Source organism: Dysidea avara, chromosome 2 (genome assembly GCF_963678975.1).
Source record: "Dysidea avara chromosome 2, odDysAvar1.4, whole genome shotgun sequence".
Lineage (NCBI taxonomy): Eukaryota > Metazoa > Porifera > Demospongiae > Dictyoceratida > Dysideidae > Dysidea > Dysidea avara.
This window is the reverse complement of record NC_089273.1, coordinates 50,129,165-50,156,631: the sequence shown is the minus strand read 5'-3', so window position 1 is coordinate 50,156,631 and position 27,467 is coordinate 50,129,165. Positions and strand designations below refer to the sequence as shown.

General features: G+C 38.3%; 2 protein-coding genes and 1 long non-coding RNA gene across 6 annotated transcripts; 2 read left to right on the top strand and 1 right to left on the bottom strand.

Moving 5' to 3' along the window:
- On the bottom strand, positions 1-24,579 carry LOC136247569 (uncharacterized). 4 transcript variants are annotated; one of them, XM_066039335.1, is made up of 7 exons: positions 24,464-24,579; positions 13,472-13,535; positions 11,870-11,946; positions 11,711-11,813; positions 1,579-1,736; positions 1,316-1,393; positions 1-468 (listed from the first exon to the last, which is right to left on the bottom strand). In XM_066039335.1, exons 5-7 carry the CDS (start codon positions 1,609-1,611, stop codon positions 223-225), a joined length of 357 nt encoding a protein of 118 aa, XP_065895407.1. In that variant the 5' UTR covers positions 1,612-1,736; positions 11,711-11,813; positions 11,870-11,946; positions 13,472-13,535; positions 24,464-24,579; the 3' UTR covers positions 1-222. The 4 variants fall into 4 exon arrangements, with proteins under 4 accessions (XP_065895407.1, XP_065895409.1, XP_065895408.1 ...); XM_066039337.1 differs by having other exon boundaries at positions 11,874-11,946; XM_066039336.1 differs by having other exon boundaries at positions 13,472-13,577; positions 24,464-24,571.
- Positions 3,304-6,915, top strand: LOC136247577 (uncharacterized). Its single transcript, XR_010697654.1, has 2 exons — positions 3,304-4,227; positions 5,735-6,915. It is a non-coding gene; the product is annotated as an uncharacterized lncRNA (long non-coding RNA).
- On the top strand, positions 24,540-26,208 carry LOC136247563 (BAG family molecular chaperone regulator 3-like). Its single transcript, XM_066039320.1, has 2 exons — positions 24,540-24,669; positions 24,728-26,208. Exon 2 carries the CDS (start codon positions 24,738-24,740, stop codon positions 25,992-25,994), a length of 1,257 nt encoding a protein of 418 aa, XP_065895392.1. The 5' UTR covers positions 24,540-24,669; positions 24,728-24,737; the 3' UTR covers positions 25,995-26,208.
- The last annotated feature ends 1,259 nt before the right edge of the window (positions 26,209-27,467 follow it).

Below are 27,467 nucleotides of genomic sequence, written 5' to 3'. Positions count from 1 at the left end.
ATCGGTCATTTTAATGAAAATTAAAACATGTTCACTGACTAATTTACAAGATGAAAATCTTCACATAATAACTGAGTACAAAGAAGATAACTATAATAAAACTGGTATACTAAAATAGTATACTAAGTTAGGATATTCTTGTATACTTACACTATAAATTATAAGGGATTAAGTGCTATACATTTGCTAGGTGTAGTCATGGTTACAAGTATGGTTTGGTTGTTACACATTAAAATTTAGCCACTGGTAGATACAACTATTGATGGACTTCTTGCGGACACACTTGTCTAAACAAAATGATCTTCTGAAAGCACTTGTTCCTTGTAGACATTCTAGTCCTCTCATCTGCTGACCAAACCGATGAATTGCACATGAAATTTTCCACATGATTGCGTCCGTGTGTCCGTGATCAGGACAGAAGGAGTTTGTCTTGCTGAGGTCTTGTTTGAGTAAAGTGTAGTGATGTAACTAGAGTAATGGATAACACAAAGTGAATAATACATAATTTTGTGCTGAGGTTGCATGATTTTCATGAAATATTCTAATAGTTCAGCCACAAAATTATTAAGGTAAGTGATTGGTCTATTAGAGTATCTTAAATTAAAATGTAACAATGTAAAATTTTTCGTGGTGTATAAATTTTTGTGGAATTCGTGGTTTGCAGCTGATCCATGAAAATTAATCCACATAAAGCTGATCCACGACAATTAATCCATTTAGAAACTCACGTCTCAGCTCGGGCAGACCTATTAACCGTTGCCACCAATACACTATCCCTACTACTAATGCACATAATAATATATTAATTCTGAAGTCACTACATATGACCTGACAATGACACATGCACCTCTTCACCATGTAAATAAATACTGATGGCCTTGTTTATGTATGTAAGACTCGTTTCCTTTGATTCCAGCAAGATTCTTTTGTGGTGAGTCAACCCCACCAAATGGTTTGCTTAGTCCCAGATAAGTATGCCCGGCCTGTGTAAGTGGAGTAGCCAAAGCTGTTATTGAGCTGTAAACCTTAAACATGACCTTAAAGCATGAAATTGCTCTCCGCAGCTCCTCAAGAAAATTAACTGGCTCGTCGAGATTAAACCACGAAAATTATACCCACGAAGTTTAATATACTTGCTACTTGGCAAACCACGAAAATTTTACCAACAAAATTTAATATGCTTACGGTATTTCCACCACATAGATAATCCAAACTTAAGCCAGCATTACTAGCAGGTCTGTAATGCATTTGGTACAATTAAGTAGTCATTTCACTATTTATAAAATTTATACGAGACAAGATTTCAATGAATTACCTTCCTGACAATGACATCAGTTTGTAAAGCATCCTTATCACTCATGTTTGCTGTACAACAACTAATTGTGTTAGACTCCTGTGTAATAATATTGAGTGAAATAATAATGAGTTAACAACAACTGACTTGGAGTTTCATAGTCTCAAAACACACATGTACACTACACCGCCATGCACTCACACATGCAAGTACATGCACACCCACACACCATACTACACAAACACACAGACGAATACTCCACCCATACAATTATACACACTTACCAATTCTTTCATCCATAATCTTATTCTCAACATTTCAGTTTTATCTCCTCATTCTCAGTTAGTACACAAGACTTTAACTCCCATATTGAGTGATATTGAGAATACGAGTTGATCAATATGTTAAGCATTGTAATACATGATGTTGCCTGTGATTCTTCCTGTAGTGAGAATAACAATCTTATAAACAAGTTACAAGTTTATTGTAATGTTTACATGTGCTAACTTCTTATGGGTCAGTCCATACATTAACAAGCACACAGAAAATTTGGAATTTTCAACTAGAGCTGGGACCATAGCACATCGATAAAAAGTACTGAAACAAGCTGGAGTAGTGCACGATAGCAAAACAATAAGAAGTGTTATATCCCTACTGTGCATTTCCATTATGGTATCTTGAGCACAGTAGGGATATAACACTTCTTATTGTTTTACTGTGATTTAATATCGTGCACTAATCCAGCTTGTTTCAGTACTTTTTATTGATGTGCTATGGTCCCTACTATAGTTTAAAATTCCAAATTTTCTGTGTGCTTGTTTGTTAACTTTTTTTTGTAAATAATTATGACTGATGAACCCAGCATCTGAAATGGCGCCGCACATCCCAATTATCGTCTTAAAAGTAAAGTATCTATTAAGCTTTGTTGTTAGCTATGTTCAACCCGTTACACAGCATTTCGGATCAAGAACTGTTTGAAAAGCACCTCTGCAATCCATGCATACCGAAAGAAAGAAATAGTGCCATGCGTCCCAGTTATGTCAATTATCGTCTGAAAAGTGAAGTATCCATTACACTTCGTTGTCGGCTATGTTCAACCCGTTACACAGCAGTACGAATCAAAAACTGTTTGAAAAGCACCTTTGCAATCAAAATAGCCACTATGAAAAATACGGAGAATTTCTGCTACGAAAGGGAAGCCATCACATGCTACCACCAAATCAACACTTTTTGCTGTTAGCAAAGATGAATGGGACACAAAGGAGGACACTAGTAAGTCCATAAAGAATGCATTGTACATACTGCAGTATGCCAAAAGGCACCTCTCAGACTGAAGTGATGTCGAACAGTGAAAAAATCAAGCCCATAGCCTTAGCCGTTATTGAGTTACGCTTGTCTGAAGGCATCAGTCAGTTACTCAGTTAGTAGAAAATTCCGTTAAACATATAATTTTTTTTAAATTCCGTAGCAACTTGCTGAAAGTATTGTGGGTCAATCTGAAGGCTTGTTTGGGCTTTTACCTAACCAATATTGCCTCATTTTCGTCAGGGAAAATTGAGGCTAGTTTTGGTGTTACTTTGTGGGCCACGCCTACTCCTTTGTGGTCCCCTACTAGTGGAGCGGCATAGTACAAAAAAAATGGGCATTTCGTGCACTTTGTGATACAATTATGAAACTTTCCAAACAAATAGTACTCCTTGTGATAACTATTTTTTGATACAGAGCCATCACAGATTTGACCTCTGGTGACCTTTGCAGCCATTTTAAAATCAAGAATTCATCATTTTTGTCTTTATCTCCCTGAGGTATTATTTAAACATGGTTACAAATCAAAGGTCTTGCTGACAGAAACTATTTGATTTTTATTTGAAGTCAATAGGTGGTTTTATCCCAAAGTTAACCATGGTGGAAAGAACTATTCACTTCAAACAAAAGTTGTATTGTTTCTTAGATCAGCACCTTTAATTTGAAACCATGTTTTAATTAATGCTTCAGGGAGATAAAGACAAAAATGATAAATTTTCAATGCAAAAATGGCTATAAAGGTTGCCTAACGCCAAATATACAGTGGCTCTATATCAAAATATAAATGTCACAAGGATTACTATTTATGTGGAAAGTTTCATAATTGTATCAAAAAGTGCACGAAATGTGCACTATGCCGCTCTACTATACTATACAGTACTATCATACTGTATGATATCACTGAAGTCAGGAAACCACTGGAATTATTATTATCTTATAGTAAAATACTTGGTACTAAGATGTCACTGATCTGATGATGTGTGAAGTGTCTGACAATGAATTTCCATGGAGACTGATTCAAACAATAATTGTCTGATGTGGTAGATAGCTAGACCAATATTAGATGACAACTGCTTGGACAGAAATGTGATCAGCTGAAATAATGTGGAATATTGTGATCATTGTCTGATGTTACCCCTTGATGAGAAAAGTGTCATCACAGATAGAATAAAATCTTCAAATTATTTTTTCTGATTTTAGTGTATACATGTGTAGTGTGTAATTATGTGAAATTAGAATTGCTATGATCAGAAAGTCTTTACATAGTAAAGTATGCTATCACTGTTTAGATTTTCAGCGATAAGGAGCCAAATTAACACCTCACATCAAGCTACTATAGATGATGAAGGATTGTTTTGATTCCCATCTTAATACTGTGTTTACACTTGCATCATATCACACGCAGGATTGGTTCAGTACGACTCATCTTGGTTATCACTTCAGTATAAACACCACCAAACTGAGTCCAAACTAACTGGACCAACCATTATAAATCTGCCATACCAGTAAGAGTCAGCTTGATTCAGTTTCCGATATTCAATAACGTTCACTAGATCTTTATATTGAATGGAACAATTCAACACAAAGTCACACAAACAATTCAGCAGGATTACTTACATCATACTGAGGTATATTTAAGCCATTAATTATTCTAGAACACAACTGTGCAAATGTGTTTCTTTGTTAACTGGTTCCTACTTAGCACAGGCTAGCGTGTGTTTATTATGCCAACATTTACTAATTCCTTGTTTTCTGTCCCCAAAAGAACATTCAACTAGTGAGGGCACATTATTAATAACTAAAATTATATTAATTTTGAAAATCGTCAAAACACTGCAAAAACAAGCATCCGATAGTCAGATGGCTGAGAGAAATGAACCATCTGTAGGATCATACAACCTGCAAAATGATTGGCTTTGCTTGTGAAACTTCAATAAACAAACATATTTGTGTGCTGAGATATGCTAACTTCATAGACAAATGCTGAGGTACACAAATTACAAATAATTTCCATATTTATGCCAATTACAATAATAATTACCAATGCGGGTGACAAAACTGGATGCAAGCAGGTGACAGGAAACAAGGTATTAACAAGTTGGCCTTATATGGGTCTAAATATGTGCCCATAACACTAAGTGTCAACACAGTATAAGTCACAGAATTATAATGTGACACAAGGACAAAGCCAGTTATTTCACTTTATTTACAAACATCACAAAAATGTTAACACTTCCTATCTAGGTGCAACCCCAGGTACCTGGTACCTACAAATGTAAAGCCATAGTGTAGTTTTAAACTGGAGAGGAACTTTATTGCAAGAGTTGCAAAATAAACATATTGCGTTTCGTCCATACAATCTGTACTTACTCCTCATAATAAAATATGTTCAAGAACTCTCACAATTTCATTAGTTGGATATAACTGATTCAAGACTGCTATAAGATATTATTTAGTACTCAACATAGTTGGTTACTGGTCAACTATACTCTGAACTATAACAATCTAATAATAGCCAATAGTAGTCTATTATAACATGTTGTTAATAGTACAATAGGTTTGTAATTGGCTCAGACAATTATTATCCAGGAACACTATTACCTTAACATTAATATATTCCATAGACACTACTAAACTACACTTGAACCTCAACATGACAGGAAAAACCAGTAGCATAATCCTGTAATATATGAGTCAGTTCTGTTAACAATATCATTTTGTACTATTACTTTTATGGCTACAAAATTATTGTGTTCACAAGTACATTTGGTATCTACTCCATCACATTAGCAGTAGTGCCATTAGTATTGTGTAGTGTGTGGTATATCATACAGAGAGCTAATGTATGACCCAACCCTAGTACAGTGGGTACATGTTAGCTATTAATGATGATTAACATATTAGAATAGTGATAACAGGATAAATGTGAGTAACATTAGTAGCCTAACTTCTTGTAGTACATTTAATACATTTGGGGATATTAAATATTAGAGTATGGTTGTTATTGTCAATTTCTCCCACAAGCTATTCACTACATGATAACAACAAGGATGTAAACATGTTTATTGTTTATCCATAGAACAGGAGAAACTTGTGATGTATTTCCACTATTTGTTTAGTTGTAATATCTTACAGGCTTTCATTTAACATCAACATCTACAACACAAAAATCCACTACACAATATACTAGCTATATAACACAAAGGACATCCAATATTTTACAAAATGGATTATAATTCATTACAGCAAATGGATAACTTCCCCTTTACAATCTCAGCACATGTCACATCAAAGCATTCCATGGTTTAACACATATTAACTGATCCTACCCCTAGAGGATGTAGTTAATGGACTAGACTTTGCTATAATATAATTCACAACTACTAATGGAGTTGTGTTTACTATTGTGACCTCCTCAAATAACTCACATACTATACAGATTTAAGGAGTTTAGCTATGCAGAAACCATCTACTATCCTACACATTGTGTCTTGTGTTAGAATTACCAACTCTCACACACACAGCCAACTGGAATAATACTACATCATCTTGACCAAAGACATCACATTGGATCACATTTATTACCCTCCGGCAATCAAATCAAACACCTCTAGCTACATCACTTGTCACACTGGTTGTAGTCAGATAACTACAAGTTCCAGTAATGATATTGTTTAGGTGTAAGGATATTGTCTGAGATTGGTAAGACATTTCACATCACCAAGGTGATGATACAAGATATGAATATTGTCAAAAACAGTGTTCAGACAATGAAAGAGGATTACTAACATTATCACAGTATAAGCATATCATGAGGCAATGAAAAAAACTACAACCAGTTCTATTATCAAATACATAAGATGGATGGAGTACAATTCAAGCATCAACCAGCATACTGAGCACTTGTAGGACTACAACACTTGGTATTTTATCCAATCAATTTATTAGCTGAATTGAGGTTGTTATTCATCTTGTTATCATAATGGACCAAAAAACTAGCTGGTCTCATATTTCAATGGATTCTCAAGACAATTATTGTAAATAAATTCCATCGATACTGAATGGTACCAGAAGTGTCTAATGTGTAAGTGATGACTTGGGAAGATCAGCTTCACCTTGGACATCTGCTGCCTTCCCTGACTATATTAACACTTGTGGAGATTTATTGTGTGTTGTCCGTCACTAAACAATTGATGGTAATTCTACAACTACCTGAATTGATTGTTACTGAGTTCCCACCCATCCCTAGACTAGGATGCTGTTTGGGTGCTTGTTGTTTTAATACTAGTTAAAGCACTGCTGCAAATGCAATATGGGCACGATGATGTGGCGAGAGACCAATACCAGAGTGCTATTTTTTCATATTACACAAGTGTGGCGGTGCTTTAACTGGTTTGAAGTGTTTCTGGTTGTCATTGTTTGGACCGTTCATTTTGTAGACTACGTTTTCAGCAATCAGACAATTGGTAAGTGTCTGTATTGTACAAGTTTGGTCATAAAACAAACAGTTGGCTACTTCTGGCGATTTAAAATGTTACACATACGTATGATCAACAGTGCTGTATTTTTCCTTTCAGTGCTGTATGGAAACAATAACACTCTTATGTGTTTGATCTTCACCCACAAAAGTGCCTTTAGTATTTGAATAAAGAATTCTTTTAACAGTTTTGTATATATATTTCACATATCATAAAGGCTAGTAGTACAATACACACATGTGTATGAAGTTGGTAAACACATACAAGAGTAAGTACAGTACTTATGCCTGTGTTCTAAGAATTACAAATCACCTCATACTGGGATATGTACACTAATTGCTGATCAGAATCAATTTCACCCACAGGCTATCCAGTACATGATAACAACAAGGATGTGTTATTGTTCATCAGTAGGTCAGGGGAAATGTGTATGATGTTTAGCAGGAAAATTTGACAATCAAAAGCTACTGAAAATTAGGATATATTGCTCAATATGCAATTGCTCAATATAAGATATATTGCTTGGACAGTCCAATTGCTCATTATACTGTATTGCTCGGACAGTGCCTATGTCTTCCGCAATCTCAATGTTCTTCTTGTAGTCTTGATGTCCATCAACAGATGTACCAGTGTAAGCGTGAACTGAGGGTCTCTCATGGCAATGATTTGTCTGCTCAGGTGGATTTGCTTTCTGATTGTTTGTCTCCACGTTTGAAATGTGTTTTTGATGCTGCTTCTGAGCATGGTGCATCAAGTTGGCTAACCACACTCCCCGTTGCTGGGCATGGGTTTGCTTTGAACAAATTTCCGTGGTGCTCTGTGTTTATGGTTTGGATGGCAGCCTGTTAACTTGCCTCAGACTTGTGTTTGTGATAAATCCTTTAGTGTGGAGCATGTGCCTTTAGCTGTCTATGTGGTGGTTTTCACCACAATGATATTCGAGACTTAACTACAAAGTTACTGAGTGAGGTGTGCAATGATGTTCGTGTTGAACCTGCTCTCCAGCCACTAGCTGGGGAACCTCTACGTTATGCTACTGCTAATGGAGAAGACTAGATGTTGTTGCTAGGGACTTTTGGGGTCAAAATAGGCAGCATGCATTTTTTGATGTTAGGGTGTTTAACCCTTTTGCTCGCTCGTATATTCATTCCCCATTGTCCAGATGCTACTCGGTTCATGAACAGGAGAAGCGTTGGGCTTATGATGAATGCATTTCGCCATTGGTGTTTGCTGCTACTGGTGGCATGGGACCTTCTGCCACTACTGTCTTTAGGAAACTTGCTTCTTTGTTAGCGGAAAAACGGAATATCAATCACAGTAAATGTTTGTTTTGGTTGTGATGTAGGTTGTGCTTTTCCTTGATAAGATCTGCTGTGATGTGTTTACGGGGTCATCGGTCTTCGTCTCAACATCCTATACCATCTCATGTTGATCTGGCCTGCTCCAAGGGTCGCCCTGATTCTGGCGGCCCTGAGTGAATGCTGGTCATTCCAGCTGTCCAGCACTTTAACAGCTAGTGCTGGGGTGGTGGCAAGGGCAATCCATCTAGCCCGGGAGAAAAAATGAAAATTAGGATTCTGACATAGGAAATATCTGGTGAATTTGTCCACTCAGTTATACAAACAGATTCGTATTTGAATGTAACAGTGTAAATAATAATAAAGGTACATAGTTCTTAAAACCATCAACGTATACAACTTAGAATAAATAATAACACTATAAATCGTCCATCCATTTCTGTATATAATGTCAGTATCTTATTCACTATAAGGACTGTTAAACCTTGTAAACACAGATAGCCAAAATCTTAAACATATAAAAACTTATTAATACAGTCACACACACTACTACCTGGTGTATAATATGTGAAGTGTACATGCCTATAAGCTGCTTACGTCACATAAAAATGGCCACTGTAGTGGGGGAGAGGGGGATTCTCATAAAATTTGTGTGGGAGGCTATATGGAGAAATTTTTTGAATGGCAATGAAGGAAGATATCAAGCTCTAATCAGCAGGTATGGTTATAAATTAGAATAGGAATCTGGCGTTGTTTCGAAAACCTACCAAAAATCGCTTGTACATACTTATTGTAGTCATACCTGCTAGTTAGAGTTCGATATCTTCCTTCTTGGCTGAGATCGCCATTCAAAATTTTCTCCCCATAGTCGGCCATACAAACTTTACAAACGTTCCCACACTACAGCAGCCATTTTTATGTCTGTGACGTAATTTCATATATAAGGCTCATATATGTGTGTGTGTATGTGTAACTATTTTATAAAGCTTTGACATTGTCACACACTCCATAATTGTCTACACTTTATCAAGCATATAACTCACTCTACATTACATTGTATGTTAAAAATTTCATCATTTTACTCTATAGTTAAATGATGTCTGGATGGTACAAAGATGTTCGTTAACAACTACAACTACACCATAGTCTATATATAGTAACACACCATATATAGTAATATTAACTAAACTACTTGAAGTACTAATTTGGTTGTATTACACAATTATAACACAACCATGTCAGACAATTATCACCAACACACTTAACCAACCATGGATGGGCTCTTTTGTGCTGCTAGATTAGTGGGAATTACATTTTGGAGTTTTCTAAAAAAAGGTTGATAATTTATTGAATGAGTTGTTCATAACTGAGATTAGTCACGGATCAGTTAAGGAGTCATCATGATATACTGGTGGTGTATTATTTTGGTGGATATATTAGCCAATACAACTAGTTGTCAACTTGAAATTCATTACCAATTAAATCAACCACATACAAAGTAGTACTGAAACGAATAACAATTTTTACTATTCAAATAGATCCAAACAAATGAACTGATTATTCGATTATTCTATACACACTGAAGTCTTTGTTTGCCAGTCAGTCTAAGAGTCATTTCTATCTCTTCTAAAATAGTATAAATATACCACTTTGTTCATAATCGCTAGCTTCTAGGTTGGCTCCATTCATCTGATCACATCTTACTACAGTACTAACAAATACTTGAACAGGGCAATGAATCGAACAAAGTAGTCGTATATCCAAATAATCATTTCAGCACTAATACAAAGCAATGAAACTCCAAGTCCCAGTGTTTTACTGCATACTGACATCCTTGAATCAGGAGGTCACCGTTACCAAGTTCATTCATGATACCTCAAGCAGGTCCTACCTTATTACACAACACAAATAGATAGCACTTGTATGTATGCCTCTACAAAAAGTTGTCCTTGTACATAATTTTGTACACTATAATAACAAATATATTATGATGATGGGAGTCAACTATGTACATACATATTATAACTACTAAGTTTCAATGACAAGATTATAGACTTTGTGGTACAGTACAGTAAAACCTGGGACTGACCAAAAGTGTCCTGATTATCAAGTAGAGCTGAGCGATACTACCGTTTTAGCGATATATCGCGATATTTTGAAAGTATCGATATCACAAATATTTGTTATTAACTATCGTGATACCATGCCTGTACATTACTGTCATTAAAAAATCCATTTGTTATGCTGTACTAGGGTCAAGAATCCTTGTAAGTCATAACCTGATTACCCCTGCAGAGAGGTGTAAACACCATAACATAACTTCAAAGCATGTGTTACAATAACTGTTACTGTAAACAAGGTTGACAGTGGCTAGTTTGATGAAGGCTTCCTGCAGGAATACTGAGGAATACACTATGTAGCACCAGCTATGATTGACATATTTGTAAATATCGTGAACTATTCAGTATTGTGAATAGTGGCTTTAGTATCAATCGTGATACTAAAATGGCAGTATCACTCAGCCCTATTATCAAGGTGCTCTGATATTCCAGGTCAATTTACATGACCATTACCAAGTGTCCAGATTATGTACGTGTTCTTATTTTCAAGTGTCCTGATTAACAGGTTCCATTGTAAACAAACTTTCAGTAGTGTTCCTGTGGGTTAATAGTGGTATAGCAGTTAATAGAACAAGACAATGGAATTGGTAGCAAAATACAATAGAACTACTAGCCAATACATCAGAACAATTACAAGTCAACTACAGTATTATATCCCATATTAAATCATGTATTGTCATCGGGGTAATCCCCATAGATTAATATGTAATAGATAACTTAATATGTGATATTATTAATAGTGGTACTCTACTGAGCCGTGACATTCTCCGAAACATGTACACAGAAGGAAGAGAGATTTGTAAGGCGCGAGTTTTATGGGAGAATAAACCATATCATTGTCATTGTCCACATACCTACCAACCACCTGTTGTCATAACAACCACTATACTAACATACTATTCATTGTGTGCAGTAGTAAACTGTCTAATTCATCAGCTACAAACAATTTGATAAAATAGAAAATTGACTATCAAGTTTGTATATACGTACGGTACCACCCAAACACAACATTGCAAACACTGAATTTCATTGCACACAATTAAAACATGCTGAAATGGGCGTGGCAGCTGTTTTGTTGGTGAGTAACAAAATGGCTGCCACACCCCATGAATGAAACAACTGTCACGCCCCCTTTAGTGAGCTTTTAATCGTGCACAATTAGTGCTAGCGACATTGCATTTGGGCTGTACTCTATGAAGGTTACAGCATACTTACCAGGGTTAAAGATGGGTGTGGATCCACACTGGAATCTGGATGGGACCCAGCTCAAACAGAGACATGCATCGAGGGCTATGTCATGTTGGCAGTAGACAGTATACTGCATGAGAACAAAATATGTAAACAAGTAGCTATATAATTATACCCAACACATACATACACAAGTGGTCTTTTTGAATGAAGACCTGAAGCTCAGACTGACTCATCACAAATGGGTGTGGCTCGATGTAGACCTATAAACAATAAAAACACACAATGTCAAACACTTCAAACTGTTAGTTCCTATCCTCAGATTGGAACTTACATATCAATCAGAGGTCTCAACAATAGTAACGTGTTTTTAATAGCTAACTGATGAATGTTAGAGGAGTAAACGACTACTCTACAGCTTCTTGCATCCCTCTAAGGGATACTGTATACAAACCAACTATTGAGGGTGATAACTGTCACGGAGTTTGTACATAATCAGTTACTTAGCCGTTCATCATATAAACATCAGGGTTAATTCTATGCTATATAATCGACAACTGGTATGGAAAACAAGACATCCCAGAAAATAAAATCATAACATTTGTTTAGCCCTGAAAATCACATACTTCAAAAATACACACGTACAGTGGAACTTCTATTTGGGACCACTGAAATCTTACTACTACAAAAACAATAAGAAAATTGCACTGAATTAATAGGCAGAGGTCTATAGGGACCTCAAAAACTGTCCTGCGTAAGTATAGTGTCCTTTACATGGAGGCTCCTTTAAAAGAAGTGCCACTGTATAGTGTACTTTCATGGCTTCACTCCCCATTAAAAAGTGACATAACAAGTCTGCATCAGTAACATCACACACAAACACACACACACACACACACACACACACACACACTCACACCTACTGTAGCATACAAAATACAGGCAGTAGTAATGATTTGACCACAACGTTCAGGCTACAGCACAAACAAGCAGGTGTATCATGAAGGCATAGCTACACTACCATATATAAACAATTGTTACTCAACATATTAGCACACTAACTAATGGGTACTAATCTATTCCAGGTATCTTCTGTTTGTGGTACCAACAAGTTTACAAGTTGTGTAACATATATCAGTATAAGGAAGTGTATGAGGCAACAAGCACGTTCGTTGGTTGTCTGTGAGTATGTATCGCACGTGCAGTAAGTAACTCATGAAAACCATTCTTTGCAGAGTTAAAAAATCACCGCTCAAATTCCATTGGCTATTCACTGCACATGCACAATGTAGTCATGGACAAGCAAACTGAATACTTCTGTATTGAAAGGCTGGCTATCCACCTGTAGGCTGGTGGTGTTTAGAGACACAACACAACACTACTCTACTGCCATTGCCATCAGTAATCAATAACAGTGTCATTAAGAAGCCAGTGGTTTGACACCAACCAAAAACTCAAGACAAAAATACAGACAAAAATAACCCAGGCTCAAACCTTGGACCTCCACACCACTGGTCCAACTACCTACTCACCATCAACAGTACATCAGCTTCCCTTTACTTCTAACATGTAAATGTGTACCAGGGAGAAACATTAAAGTGGGAACTACCACAGGTCCATGTAAATCAAGAAGTAAAGGAACCTAACCCTAACACTAATGATAGCTATGAGGTTGACCTGTAAGCATAATAATGTCTCGTGGATTGTGAATTGGGAATAGAAACACACACAAGTTCAATACAGATACGTAAACAAGTAACCACACAATGTACTTAAAGTTTAACTTACAGCACAGTTGTTAGTACTAATGTTGTTTCAAATAATGTAGAAGTCACTGATCCTAGAATAGTTCCTGGAATGGATCAAATATAGATGATGTCGGGCTATGGGATAGCTACGTACATGCTTAGTAAATTTACTGGTCGTTGCTACAAAGAATTACAATCAACAAAAGATGGGATAACGTACACAAATTAACAACATGTAGATATGCATGGTGTAAATATATATAAGTGACCATCTCAGTGAACACCCATCTAACAACTCCCAATTCCCTTTTATTTTCTCTGCATTATCTACATTGTCCAAGGAATGGTTCACCAAAGTTTCAGTCAATTATGGTGAGCAGTTTTGGAATTACAGAGTTAGACAGTAGGGAGAGCAAGGAAATCGATTTGTACAGTGACTATACTAAAAATAAACTGTAGTCTCTTACATTCGCAGCCATATCTTCCGTTTGGATTAGTCTACAGAGTTGAGATTTGGCTTACAATGTTCACCGTGGATTGGCAGATTGACCAAGATATAGTTTTAGCCTGCAGTCACTTGCGCATAGGTGTATGAAGGCGGTTTTACTGAAAAACGGAAACGATTTTGTTTATGTCTACCGCATCGTAAACAAACATACATGACACGCAAACCATTGGGACAACAGAAACAAAACAAAGATTTTCGAACTAGCCATGAGTAGGCAAATAAGATGGTGTATAGGTTTTTAATGGATTTAAGACTTCTTTGACTGAGTTATGGTTCGATTAAAACTTGCATAAAATTTCTTGTAACACGCATAGTTCCACCAATTTTTTAAATTTTGTTTTTCTCAAGACGCATGCTTGTGTGAACTAGACAGGTTTTGCTGAGACGGTCACATATAGCCAACTGGTTTCTATGATGGAGTGGACAGAATGCTAAAAAGGATTGACTGCCAACCATTTAAAGTACAAGTATTATGACATTCACAAGCTAGTAGCAAGAGTGTATAATAGTAACATAAAGTACTGAACGATGTATTACCCCGAAATTAATAATTACCAGTAACTATTTGTTTATTGTTGAGCACCGCTAATGGTTGCTCTGATTCAGCCACAAAACCAAGTGGCAATACACTCGTTTGTTTCACTGTTTTCAGGAGCGAGCTAGAGTTATCTTGGGTCCTTACTACACTTTCCTTGTACAACAATTGTTGAATACTTGGTTGAATAACATGAAAAACTGGTGAACAAAGACCCGTTGCCACGTACACATTTCAAATAATTATTTAATGTAAATGAACATTTACTGAAATGTCTGTGTTATTAATTACGTTATTGTATATTCCTTGCTGGTAGGGATCAATATAAACAGGGGCAGATCCAGGAGCTGGCAAGGGGAGGGGCACAAACAGGCTAAGTTGTAAGTGGTTGGGGAGAGCCAGATTCTCTAGTTCAGTGTTGCATTTTTGAAGCAGCAAATAATCACCTCTTAGTAGTGTCTCACTGTTTCAGATGGTTGTGAAGTCTTAAAAGTTGTTTAAACGGCTTTGAATGTCTCAAACAACAGCAACACGATTATTATTTTTAGGGGGGCTTAATACGTACGAAGGTGCTGGGTGACAATTTCACAGCTAGTTTGACTATGGTTTGCTTTGGTTCAGGTGAATTTGTAATAAATTGCTAGTAAAAGCATATTTTCATGAGTTTTTTGGTCTGACATAAAGTTTAGTAGCTATTTTAATCAGAAGTATGGCTGGCTCCTCCACAAGGGGCATTTGCCCCAAATTCCCCATCCGGGATACGCCATTGATAAACACGTTGATGTATAAGGTATCAATTTATACGTCAACGTAGTGTTGCATACACTGATACCTCTGAACAATTAGACTACATGTGAGATATCAGTGTACACAACACTATGCACAACACATTCAGATATCCTCTTGGAGTACTGAGATACACATTTGCATCAACTGTGTAACAATATCACTTGACTACTCTAATACAGCAATCCGTATTTAGTCACATTGAAACCATAAGGGAGAACCTGTGAAGGATGATAAAATTAGCAATTGATGAAATTTGGCAAACAATATCCGGTGATAGCTAAGATTTTGAGCCAGGCGTCACACTGCTACAAAGTCTAAATCATGTCTGAACTAAATAGCACAGTAGTGGCAATAACTATGAGAGGTTTTTATTGCAGTCATTCATGAGCCACGGCCACTGCGTGATGCTGGTTGTAAGCATAATATGTGGAACCACTAATATATCAGTAAGATGAGTTCAAGTTTGTAATATGCACAAAGCCACTTACAGGAAATGTATCTTGCTGTCAGTAACTGGGAATGATGACTGACGCAGGAAACACAAGAAGTGATTAACAAAATGACTGATACTTGTGCTAGTAGATGTGATATCCACTAACATCTGCTAACAACAAGACTACATGTTGCAGTCATTTCTTCACTGCACATGTCGACATGTATAAATTTTCATATGATAAAATTTCACAGTGGCTTTACCAACCACAAAAAAAAAAAAAAAACTGAAAATCACACTGCAAAAATTACTTGGTATACTGTAGTTGACAGATGGTAGGATATTGATACTGCGGCACAACTACAGTTAGATATCACTTTACACTTCTACTTTACAGTGTGGATATAGAAGTTAATTTCTAAACACTTTCACTAAGGACAGAATTGTGTTGGCAAGTTGACTATAGTATATTTAGAGCATCCAGCACAAGCTAACACAACCTGGAAGTTAATATACTTTACTATCTTTGATACACTCAGACTCCAAGCAGTTTATATGACTCAGAGAGAATAAAGAAAATTGAAATCAGTCATCAAACTACATGAAGAGCAATCACTAACCATCATTAGACTATGGTACGCATAGTATGCTTTGAAGTTTAGTCGTTAATGAGGTATTTAAAATTCAATAGATACCCGCGGGTAGGTATCTTAACTGGTTAGATACCTGTGACAAAATTTTTTGTTACATGCGTCACATGTTTAGCTGGATTCCAGTCACAACAGCTATCAGAAATCATCACTAGAATGTGAAGAAAATTCGCTGGATAATAGAGATGATTGTATTCATCTAGGAAGCCTACCAGTGAGTTGTTTTAACACTAATCCAATCAGGAAGCCGCCATTATTGGCAGTGACCAGAGCTGTAAGAACCATAGCCTAAATATCCACGGTATCTTTGCTATTTTAGAGACCTTCAGAATGGCACATAATCACCTCGGGCTTCACCCTCAGTGATTATTGTACCATTCTTCACGTCTCTAAAATAGCGAAGATACCTCGATTTGTGCGATAACCTACACATAATACACATTATGGCTTCTACAAATCTATGTATGAAAATTACACTGATAGTACCCATTTACATTGTAACAAGGTTATGCCTTGTCAATAGTTTACATGCTGTCATGGTACTGACCACATGGGTATTAGTACATAACTGTACAATAAGTGTATCTTAAGCACTCCCCCAGAGTGTTTAAAGGATAGCACAAATTTCTACGAAAATAGTTCCCCATGAAAAAATAGAAATCTCAATTATTAGATACACGATCAAAGAGGGAAGAGAAGCATTGTTAATCTCTTCTCTCCACTAATCGATTTGACAGGAAACTCAAATAAAATAAATAGAGGTGCACCGATACAACTTATAGCCGATAACCGACAGCCGATCCGATTATCGGTGGACCTCTAAAAGAAAATAATAGAGTGTGTGCATCACAAAATGGTTGACTGACATCTAAACAAGCAAATTACTTTATATAGACATGCATGCAAGCTGTGTGTGTGTGTGTGTGTGTGTGTGTGTGTGTGTGTGTGTGTGTGTGTGTGTGTGTGTGTGTGTGTGTGTGTGTGTGTGTGTGTGTGTGTGTGTGTGTGTGTGTGTGTGTGTGTGTGTGTGTGTGTGTGTGTGTGTGTGTGTGTGTGTGTGTGTGTGTGTGTGTGTGTGTGTGTGTGTGTGTGTGTGTGTGTGTGTGTGTGTGTGTGTGTGTGTGTGTGTGTGTGTGTGTGTGTGTGTGTGTGTGTGTGTGTGTGTGTGTGTGTGTGTGTGTGTGTGTCAATATCTTGGATTGCTGGGATTCAATGTGAAAGCCAAAATTTCCAGGAATTTTGCATTTTCAGTGATAGCAATTTCAAAGGAAATAGTATAAACCACCCTACAAGTCTTGAAACATTTTCTAGTCATACAGTCACACAGCATAACACGTATCAGACGGGTAGTTGGAAAACGTGGACACAGACATTTTCAAAATACAGTGGAACCTGTCTATTGTAGATAATTTGGGACCCAGGCCACTTTTTGCTATAATATAGAGTTTCTCCACTTTCAGAGGTAAAAATGTATTAACCAGACCTGTGGGACCAAAAATTTTTGTCCTTATCATGGAGGTTTTTCTATTGTGCCCTTAATTTGGGGCGTCTGTCGGAGAGGTTCCACTGTACACTTTATACAACAGATATTTTTCATACCTAATGTTGTTCTGTACATCCAGACACAGAGATCAAGTTCAAGCAGCGCTTACCACAAGTGCATGTGCGGAAGATAGTCTAGCACACTAAAGAGTACCATACACCATACACTGTTGTACACACACTCTAGAAATCTCACAGAGATTCAGCTGGCATGTCCCAAACTTAGCCTCACAAGCCAATACCTTAGTAGGTAAAAGTGCCTGCATCTTATACTGAAAGCTGAGAGCTCCTGGATCTGTAAACTGTGGATCTCTACAATTACATAACTGCATCAGATCAGAGCAGATTCCTAGAGTATTTGTACTACAGTACATGGTCTATAACACTTGTAGCGTGCTAGCTTATCCACGCTTATAAACAGACTAGCTGTAGTACCTGCCCTATCGTGCAGGGCAGTATGTACAATGACATGGAAATTAAATGAAATTACAGTTGGTAATATACTATTATACATACTTACTTTATAAAAGACTAAGGAAACAATGTGGTGTAAGGATTGCATGAATGCAATAATTGTGGAGAAGTGCACTCTTATTGGAATATTTTGTGACTTAAGTTACTCAAATTCTACCATCAACCAAACATACCATGAATTACTGTAATCTGCACTACAACGATTCTGTTATGACAAAATATAACGGCTTTATAAAATATAACAGCATGGGCACAGAGTGGGGGCTAGCAAGAAATAATAATAAATGAAAACAAAAAATTTTGAGTCATCCAGCCCAAGACAGCTCATGGAAAAAACTTGCCAGCCTTTTCTTTTGTTTTGCTGCACAGGAAAAACCGAAAAATGCTCCACTCTGCTTTGTATGCATGTGCAGAAAGAGTTCAAATCATTGCTGCAAAGTCTATAAATAGCTCCCATTTTCACAACGTGCCCCACGTTGTGAAGAACAGTCTGCCACGGGACCGTGTCATTTCACTGTGTAGCTGCAGTCATCCCTCCTCCGAGCAAACCATCCAGGATATGCATAAAGACAAAAGAATAGAAAAGATAAATAGTTTCACACATACATAAATATACAAAGCAACCATCTGATACATTTTTTTTACCATAATACCTTCCTTACCACCATCCACAGGTGCTGATCCACAATATCACAAAGCAGCAGTAGCAGCAGATAAACCTAACTAAAGTGCATGTGTTTGCCTATCTAAAAACCTCACTATAGACTACATTACGTGTTTTGCAATCCCCTCTAACTAAAAGTGTCAATCTATCTGCTGAACCTACCCTAGATAGTGCCACATAAAGCATGCCGTGTGTGAAGCTTTCGTCCGTCAAATCTAATCCTACACCCTTAAAAGTTTGGCCCTGGCTTTTGTTAATGGTCATGGCAAAGCAAAGTGCAATTGGAAATAGAAGCCGTCTAAATTCAAAAGGCAAAACCGAGTTACTCGGAATGAGAGGAATGCGTGGTATTATAATATCGTGTCCTGCATATCTACCGTGAGAAATCTTGGCCTCTACTGTGTTAACCGACAGTTTAGTAACTACACACCTAGTGCCATTAGCAACCCTTGGAGGATCTAGAGAGCGTAGAATAATAATACGAGCGCCTACTTTAAGTAAGAGAAGATGCTGAGGTAGTCCAGATACCTCTAAAGAGTTCAAGAATTCTGTTGGAAAGTGAACAGCCTGAGATTCATCAGGTATGGTGTCCAAGGACCTGTAGTCACAGCAGTCACCAGGTAACTGCTCCACCAGAGTCATGTTGATGGAATGAGTGGTCTTGTTAAGAGGAGCAAGAATGCAGCGTTCAGAAAGCCAAGCCAAGTCCCTAAAGTTAGAGAGCAAATCTGGATACACCCTGGAAACCAGTTCCTCCTTGCTATCCACAAAGGTTCCCATGGTGTCAGGTAGCTGGACAACATCAGGTAGAGTGTCAATAGGAAACTTCCCATCTCCAATGGCCAATAGTTCTTCAGCGAATTGTCCAGCTGCCACATCCCCACACAGGTGCACTCTCATGTTAGTGTGTAGTTGTTTAACCACCACACTGTCCCACAGATGAGATCGCTTGAGGCAAGCATCAACAATGTTACCTCTAGTGCCACCTTGAATGACAGGTAGAATCTGCCTGAAGTCACCACACAGTAGCATGCACTTGCCTCCCATTGGATTATCATTCCCTTTTGCCATTCTGTTGTTGAGTAGAGCCAAGCCCGTGGTTTCCCAAAAATCATCTCCTTTGTGAGCATCTCTAACAATTTCTTCACCTTAAGCCTAAACACACGGGCCACTAAGTCTGGACGGTCCAGAGGCTCTTGACCTGGTAGTAGATTGTTCCTAATCTCTGGCCAATTAGGATTGGTGGTCATGGTGATAAAGAGGTCGGGGTGGCCATACTTCCTAACGTAGGTCATTGCATCCTGCTGACGCTCATGCATGTAGCGTGGTCCACCAGTAAATGACGACGGTAGGATCACCCTACGACCAACATTCCTGGGGTCACCATCCCCATCTACCATTGCATCCCGCAAATCCTGGTAGCAATCAGCACGTAGTGCCTTTTGCTCACGCCTGAGAAACTGTAAGCGCTCAGTTTGAATCTTACAGTAGGCGTCAACCAGGAATTGCTGGAAAAGCCTTTTAGCCTTAAGCAATACAGGCACTTGCTGCCTGACCATGATGTGGTAGCGGTAATACACCATGGCTGTCAATTTCCTACCATTAGCCAATTTCAGGTTGATGTGCCATCCATCGGTGCCATAAGAAAAGAGTAAAGGATACTGTAAAGGATCATACCCCCTATGAAGTTCAGAAATGCGCTGCAAAGACCCATCCCTATAGTGCAAAACTATGTCCCTATTATTTACATTATCATTAGGCATTAGCACTCCTACCTCGTCACACATCGGGCTATTGTACCTCCTAGCATGCTCTCCTACAGGCCGTTTGTTCTCATTAATCACTACCCTAATATTTGCTGGCTCATCATGCTGCTCAAATATTTCTTTAGCTACCTTAATAAGTTGAACATAGTGATTATTGTCATGCAAAAGCTCAGTAATACCCCTAACTATGTCAAGCCTTAACCCATCAACTATCCCACATCTTGTAGCTACTTCAGTTTGCTGGTTGTCGATAAAATAAATTTGGGAAAATTTAGGAGACTCACCTGTTGATGGAACTAAACTACCTATACGATGATAGACTTGACCCTGTACTCTAAAAGAAGGATTGAAGCCAGCCATAGTTATCTCGTTACAGCCAAAGCTTGTCATTTGAAATGCACTATTATACTTACGTATGCTAGCTAGAAAATGTTTACCTGCTGTGTTTGTACCTTCATACAGGTGTCTCAAGAATGACTGGGGCTGTGGAAATGCCTCTAACTGGACATTACCCTTCAAGCAACAAAGGGATTCGGTCTCCTGGGGAAATTTTAATGCGCCACAGTGTGTGCATTCTACACTAAGTGTGCCTACATCTGTAGTGTTGAAGAAGTTGTGTGGCTGATAGTTAAGCCCCCTAAAGCTTGGGTGTGTGCTTGCACGTACCTGTTGTCTGCGTGCTGTGTTAGCCTGCTGCTCCAGAGCTCTGTAGAGTGGATCAGCTCGAGCTTGCTGATGGGAAGCTGTATCTTGTTGTTGCTCCTCCCTCCTTGTTACTGGGTTTTCACGCGCAAGTCGACGGGCAGCTGTTTCACGCTGCTGTTCTTCTTCTCTGGTGGCCGGGTCCGCACGCGCAAGTCGACGGGAAGCTGTATCACGCTGCTGTTCTTCTTCTCTGGTGGCCGGGTCCGCACGCGCAAGTCGACGGGCAGCTGCATCGTGGATCCGTTCCTGTGATCTTCTTTCTTCGTCCTGGCGGGCCACACGATGGGCTTCTGCGTCACGTTGTCGTCGTCTCTGTTGTGAGTCCAGTTCACACCTAGCACTGGATGAGGTGGTAGCTCCAGTTGAAGCCTCCTGGCGGCGCAGTATTTGTCGTTCTGCTTCTTCCTGTCTCTTCTTTGGATCCAATCTTTGGTTCTGCTTGCATCTCTTTGCTTGAAATGCACAAAAAGTAGACGATCGTTTTCGCTTAGGCGGCATGCTCGGGCATGCTTACACAGCACATCAAATGAATTTGAATTAGAAATATCACGTGTGTACAGTTGGCAAAAACACATGCAGTACAGTGCGAAAAAAAGGTGTACTGAAAAGGTGCCCAAAACGAAAAAAAAAATTAACGCCAGCTGGACTCGAACCCACAACCTCGCGCACGTAAGACAGACACCTAAACCATTAAACTATCTACTTCACCACATTGTTACAGCAATATTTTTGTCTTATAAAGACTTGTACAAATGGACTGAGATAGGTGTTTACTTGCGGTTTGCATGCGGTTTATAGAAAGAATTCAAGCGAATTTTAGTCTACACACCTGCCTTCAACGGCCGCTAGACGACTAACGATAGCTCGCACAAACTTTTCGAAAGCGTCATTGTTGAGCTCAATAATCAGCGCTTCCGTGACGCCAAAGACGCTTCCAAACGCGCAGCGGTTCGAGAGTACAATGCGTGACATCAAATGGAATGCAGACAGACAGACAGACGGCTTTTCACTCTTATAATATAGATAAGCAGTACACGAAGACCATGTCTGGGCTTAGAAGCAAAGACTGCTGTACAGAACAACGTTAGGTACGAAAATTAACAAAGGAGTATTTTGAAAATATCCGTGTCCACGTTTGTGTCTGTTCCTGCCCATATTCGCTTTTTCCAACCACCTGTATTAGACAGTAAAGAAACAAAGCATTTATAGCTACTGAAGATGAATCATTAAAAATGCTATCCCTAAATCCCTGTCAAAAAAGGTAGCCAAATCCTAGTGTCTTTACGTCTACAAGGTTTGCAAGGGTATTGGCCAGGTCTTTAACCAGATCAAAAAGGTCATCAGGTTAAATCTGGAACTTGAAAGGCAATGTGATATTGTGTAACGGATGAGGTCATGAAGTACACCTCACCTTAACCATAATAAACCTCACATTATTATTATTTTTTTTAAAACCAGCACGCCCATCCACCACACTGTAACTCTAAAGCTAAGAAGTTCTATTGAAAAGGTTTTTCCTGTACACCTTCAGAACTAAAACAACAGAAAGCCCACATAACACAGAATAGAAGAGACGAATGAACTTAATGGCCACATTTGAATAAAAGACCACCTCATTATAGTGACTATGTCAAGTAGATAGTTAAGGTATACTTCATGACTTCACATCCTTATCATGACCATTTCAAGTAGGTTTGATTTGACACGATTCCAACTGCTGGCTTATGCCCCAGAATTGATGTGTTTTGATACCAAATAGTAAGTACTTGAGATTATTGAGCTGATTAGTGAACGTTGCAATGATTAATTATTAGCTTGCCATCTTAAAAACAAATCAACGTTAGCAATTAGACAAAAAATGTGGCCATTTCAAGCTTAAACTTGGTGGACTATGCTAGCAAAATAGCACATGATCAACAAGAATTGAACTGTCCAATTCCATACTAAATACCAAAATATCATCAATATTTTATTACTTGTATCGCCCATCTTCTAAGCCCCAAACATAACTAGTGTACTAGTGTAAGTAACCAACTAATCATGCATACCTATTATCGACGATATTGAAGCATGCATAACGTAAACAGGTAATATAACGAGGTTATTAGTATACAGATTAAACAAGAAGTATAATAAGTGGTTTTTCTATACTGGTAGTGTTAGAAACTATTTCTTGTATATTTTCTACTAGTACTAGTTAACGAGTTATTGTGAATAGTTCAGTGGTTTTCACCAACTCCAAAAACCTGCAATGTAATTACAGAACAATACAACAGCACAACAAAGCCGAAACTTGAGGCACTTACGCTTCAAGGATATCCCCATATTATATGAAAATATTTAATGAATCTGTAAATTCCACAGAAAGTTAGAGGTAAAGTTTCTAAACCTGTCAATAATAGGTCCATGTCCTTCATGCGTTGTTCGTTTACAAAGTTATGATAGTTTTGATGAATAATCGATTATTTACACTATATGGCTTAGCTTGTTACAGTGTATGCATGGGACGGGGGGGGGGGGGGTGGGGGTTAATTGACACGAAACTGTTGCCCCACTATGGGACATTATATAATCATTCATATTTAAGCGCCTAAGTATTGTAACTTTCTATGCTGTCAAAATTCCCATGTTACAACTGGCGGGGGGAGGGGGGATATAGGTTTGCCATACCATGGGGCATTTGACACACTGTAGCCCAACGTATGTCCGAGGGGGATAGTGGGGCAATACATTGATAGGTGCATAATGTGTTGCTGGTATTAATTTTTTGATTTCATCGAATACTTTTGGACCATAATCAATAAAATTCTGCTACAGTCTGAGCATACCCATGATTAGATTGCGTCAAAACACTTTTATCACGCCACATCTAGCATTACTGCTTTGTAAGGAGGCGGGAAAAGAATACGCGAGACTACTCTACATTTATACCATCCTTGAACAACACGACATAACAGTTCACTCACCCGGTGAGAGGACACAAACTATCATAGAATCATCTAGAACGTTCTATTAACCGCGAAACCGACCATGTAAACTACGATGCATTATTAGATAGGGCGCGTTAACTAGAATTTTCTGGAATGTTCTTGAGCTGACGCGAGAAAGCCTGCACCATCGAGTAATCGCAAACTGTTGGTTGGTGTGTATAAAACCAGACGCGATGGCAAAGGTAGTACAATTAAGCATTTGAGATATTCGAAAGCTATTAAATCGTTGTTGTTTGACAGAATTATAGAAATGGATCTTTTTGGTGGTTGGCCGTTTTATCACGGACCTCAAAGAAGTTGGAACGACCCAAGATGCTCTGGGAACTATGACAGAAGGTCGCGTGCGTCAATGGAACCATCATACGATGACTACTACCCTGGCAGCATGTTTACCCCTGACTGGTATCCGGAAATGTACAGTAGTCCGTTTCATCGAGCAAACAGGCGTCCTTCACCATTTGACTTGCGGAGACCAAGTCCATTTGAAAGTATGTTCACTGGAAACTCTCAAAGGAAACCAGCAAAGGCTGAACAAAGACACAGCCCACCAGACGTAAATGCTTCTATGTCTGCTAAGGGCAATATTGAGGATCCAGTTAACATGGAATCTCAGGACGCTGGTAAAAAGGGACAATCAAATTCAGACCATCTTGAAAGTACACAAACTGTCAGTTCAACACCAGCTTCAACAGAAACAGTTAATCGGAGTACACCATCACCAGCTGAGGAAGCACAGCTAAAAGCTACTACTGATGAAGTGAAAAAACCAAGTCCTGAAATTCAAAGAATCACTGAGATTGTTGAAAAGACAGTTGCTTTGGAGAATAGTATATCATCCTTTGAAGGAGGCCGTGGAAGCAAGCCATACATCTTTATTGAGGAGTCACTGGTATCCTTACTACTACTGCTAGACAAGATAGAAACTAATGGCGACATGGACATTAGGAAAGCAAGGAAGTCTGCAGTTTGTCAAATTCAACAATTACTATCAGATCTTGAAAATAAGACTAAAGCTGAGAATACTGCAACAGCTCAATTGAACTCAGACCAAGCAGAAGAGAGTCCCGAAGAAGTAGCAGAAGATGTATTAACTCCAGAAGACATGCTGAATGATGGTGAAGTGATGAAACCTGCAGTAGACACTGTTTCTGAAGTAGAGGACAACAATATGCAAATTGAACCTGAGATACTTACATCCAGTAACAACACGCACACTGAACCAGAGAACAAATCTGATAACACAGCTACTGAAGTGTCTGTCACAGATACTGAAACTTCTATCACTGAAACACCTACCACAGAATCACCTGTTACAGACATGGACACTAGTGACACTGATAATACTGTTACTGAAGTAGTGGAGGATTTGCCGCAATCTGATGAAGTTAGTGAGTCTCCGACAGAGGACATTAGTGACACATCTATGGACACTGTAACTGCACCAATTGTATTGTCACCATCTGATGATGAAGAAGTGTCTTCGTCAGAAGAGACTGTGACTGAATAATATTGTTTGTATTTATTATGTAAATATATTGTAACTATTTTACAAGTGTGCTTGTATTGTGTGATTGTACAATATTATATTTTATGTCAAGAAGAAAAAATCTTTTCCATGTTAAAACATGAAAGTATACTGTATGCAGTTTCTGTTGTACGGTTGTTGCAAATGACACTCGTATAATAGTATGTAAATTATGCCAGCTTGTAACAATTAATGCTATAGTGGTTATGCCCACTATAATATGAAGCGTGCACCCTGTGACAGTTAACTAATTGCTATCCTAATCCATCAGTGATTAACAGTGGCTATTTATGCAGCAAGCATAATCACATAGCTAGTAGCAAAACCAATATGCTATATGTACACAACACATTCAGGGCCATAGGTCACATGGCCACACTGGTCTGCTTAACACTACAACAGAGATGCATGTAGTCTAATTAGCTATGCTATGTAGTGATCTCTACACATAACATGTGCATGTTACAATATAATAATACACATGTCACTGCGCCTACAATCTGAACTTTGCACTACAGTGATGTTATTGATCATTCAGTAAAGTAGTGTATTACAATTCTGTGACTGGGCCTGCGAAAGCAGGGCATGTGGGCACAAACTACACCTCGTCACACTACTGGTCATATCTCAGTGCTGGAACAGACTATTTGCATCCTGTAACTTGCAACATAAAGCCAATTAACTGTTTACAGGAGCTCATCGAGTCCGTAGGACGAGGGAGCATGTAACTCCGCATACTGACAACGTAAACAGCAAAATTCAAACATGGCGGATTTTTCTTAACATAGTATATTCCTTATATAGTAAAGGTTGTATCGTAGGGTAATGAATTACGTAATAATCATGCCACAAATATGCAGCGCCTGGATTAATTCGTGAAAGAAAGGAATGGCAAGGAAGGAAACGTCGAGGAAAAGGCTCAACTAACGGAGTGAAATAGTGACAAGATGTTTTGGAGACTGCTAGGAAACATTCTTGCTTACCGCGTAATGTAAGTGGGCCGGCTATCAGTCCACGGCGGTAGCACTGAGTATCTGCAGTAAACACTGACGGAATCAAGTTTCATCGCTCACTGCTGGAGCAAGAAGACTACAGTATAACTTGTGCCAGTAGTAATAGGTTTAGCGAGTATGCGCGGTATGTGTTTATCCTTATACGGTTATTGTTTAAATTACTATTAATAAATTGCGACGCCATGTTTGAATTTCGCCGTTTACGGAGTTACATGCTCCCTCGTCTTACGGACTCGATGAGCTCCTGCTGTTTACTAAGAGTACAAAATTGCATTGCCATAGCATAATGATACAAAAAGTTATGAATTTTGAAAGTTTGAAAAAGTAGGCAAAAATCATGTGCCCACATGCCCTATTTTCATAGGCCCATGCAGTCACATAATAACGCAGCTAATATGATGTCGCACGTAGGCTTGTATGTGTGTGCTCATAACTGCATGCT

Excerpts from the sequence above, each read along its gene's own strand:
- LOC136247569 (XM_066039335.1), bottom strand. The coding sequence starts at position 1,611 with ATGTTGAGAATAAGATTATGGATGAAAGAATTG. Across the intron at positions 1,394-1,578 it reads GATTATGGATGAAAGAATTG|GAGTCTAACACAATTAGTTG; the intron begins GTAAGTGTGTAT and ends ATTATTACACAG. Across the intron at positions 469-1,315 it reads CTGATGTCATTGTCAGGAAG|TTACATCACTACACTTTACT; the intron begins GTAATTCATTGA and ends CCATTACTCTAG.
- LOC136247563 (XM_066039320.1), top strand. The coding sequence starts at position 24,738 with ATGGATCTTTTTGGTGGTTGGCCGTTTTATCACGGACCTCAAAGAAGT.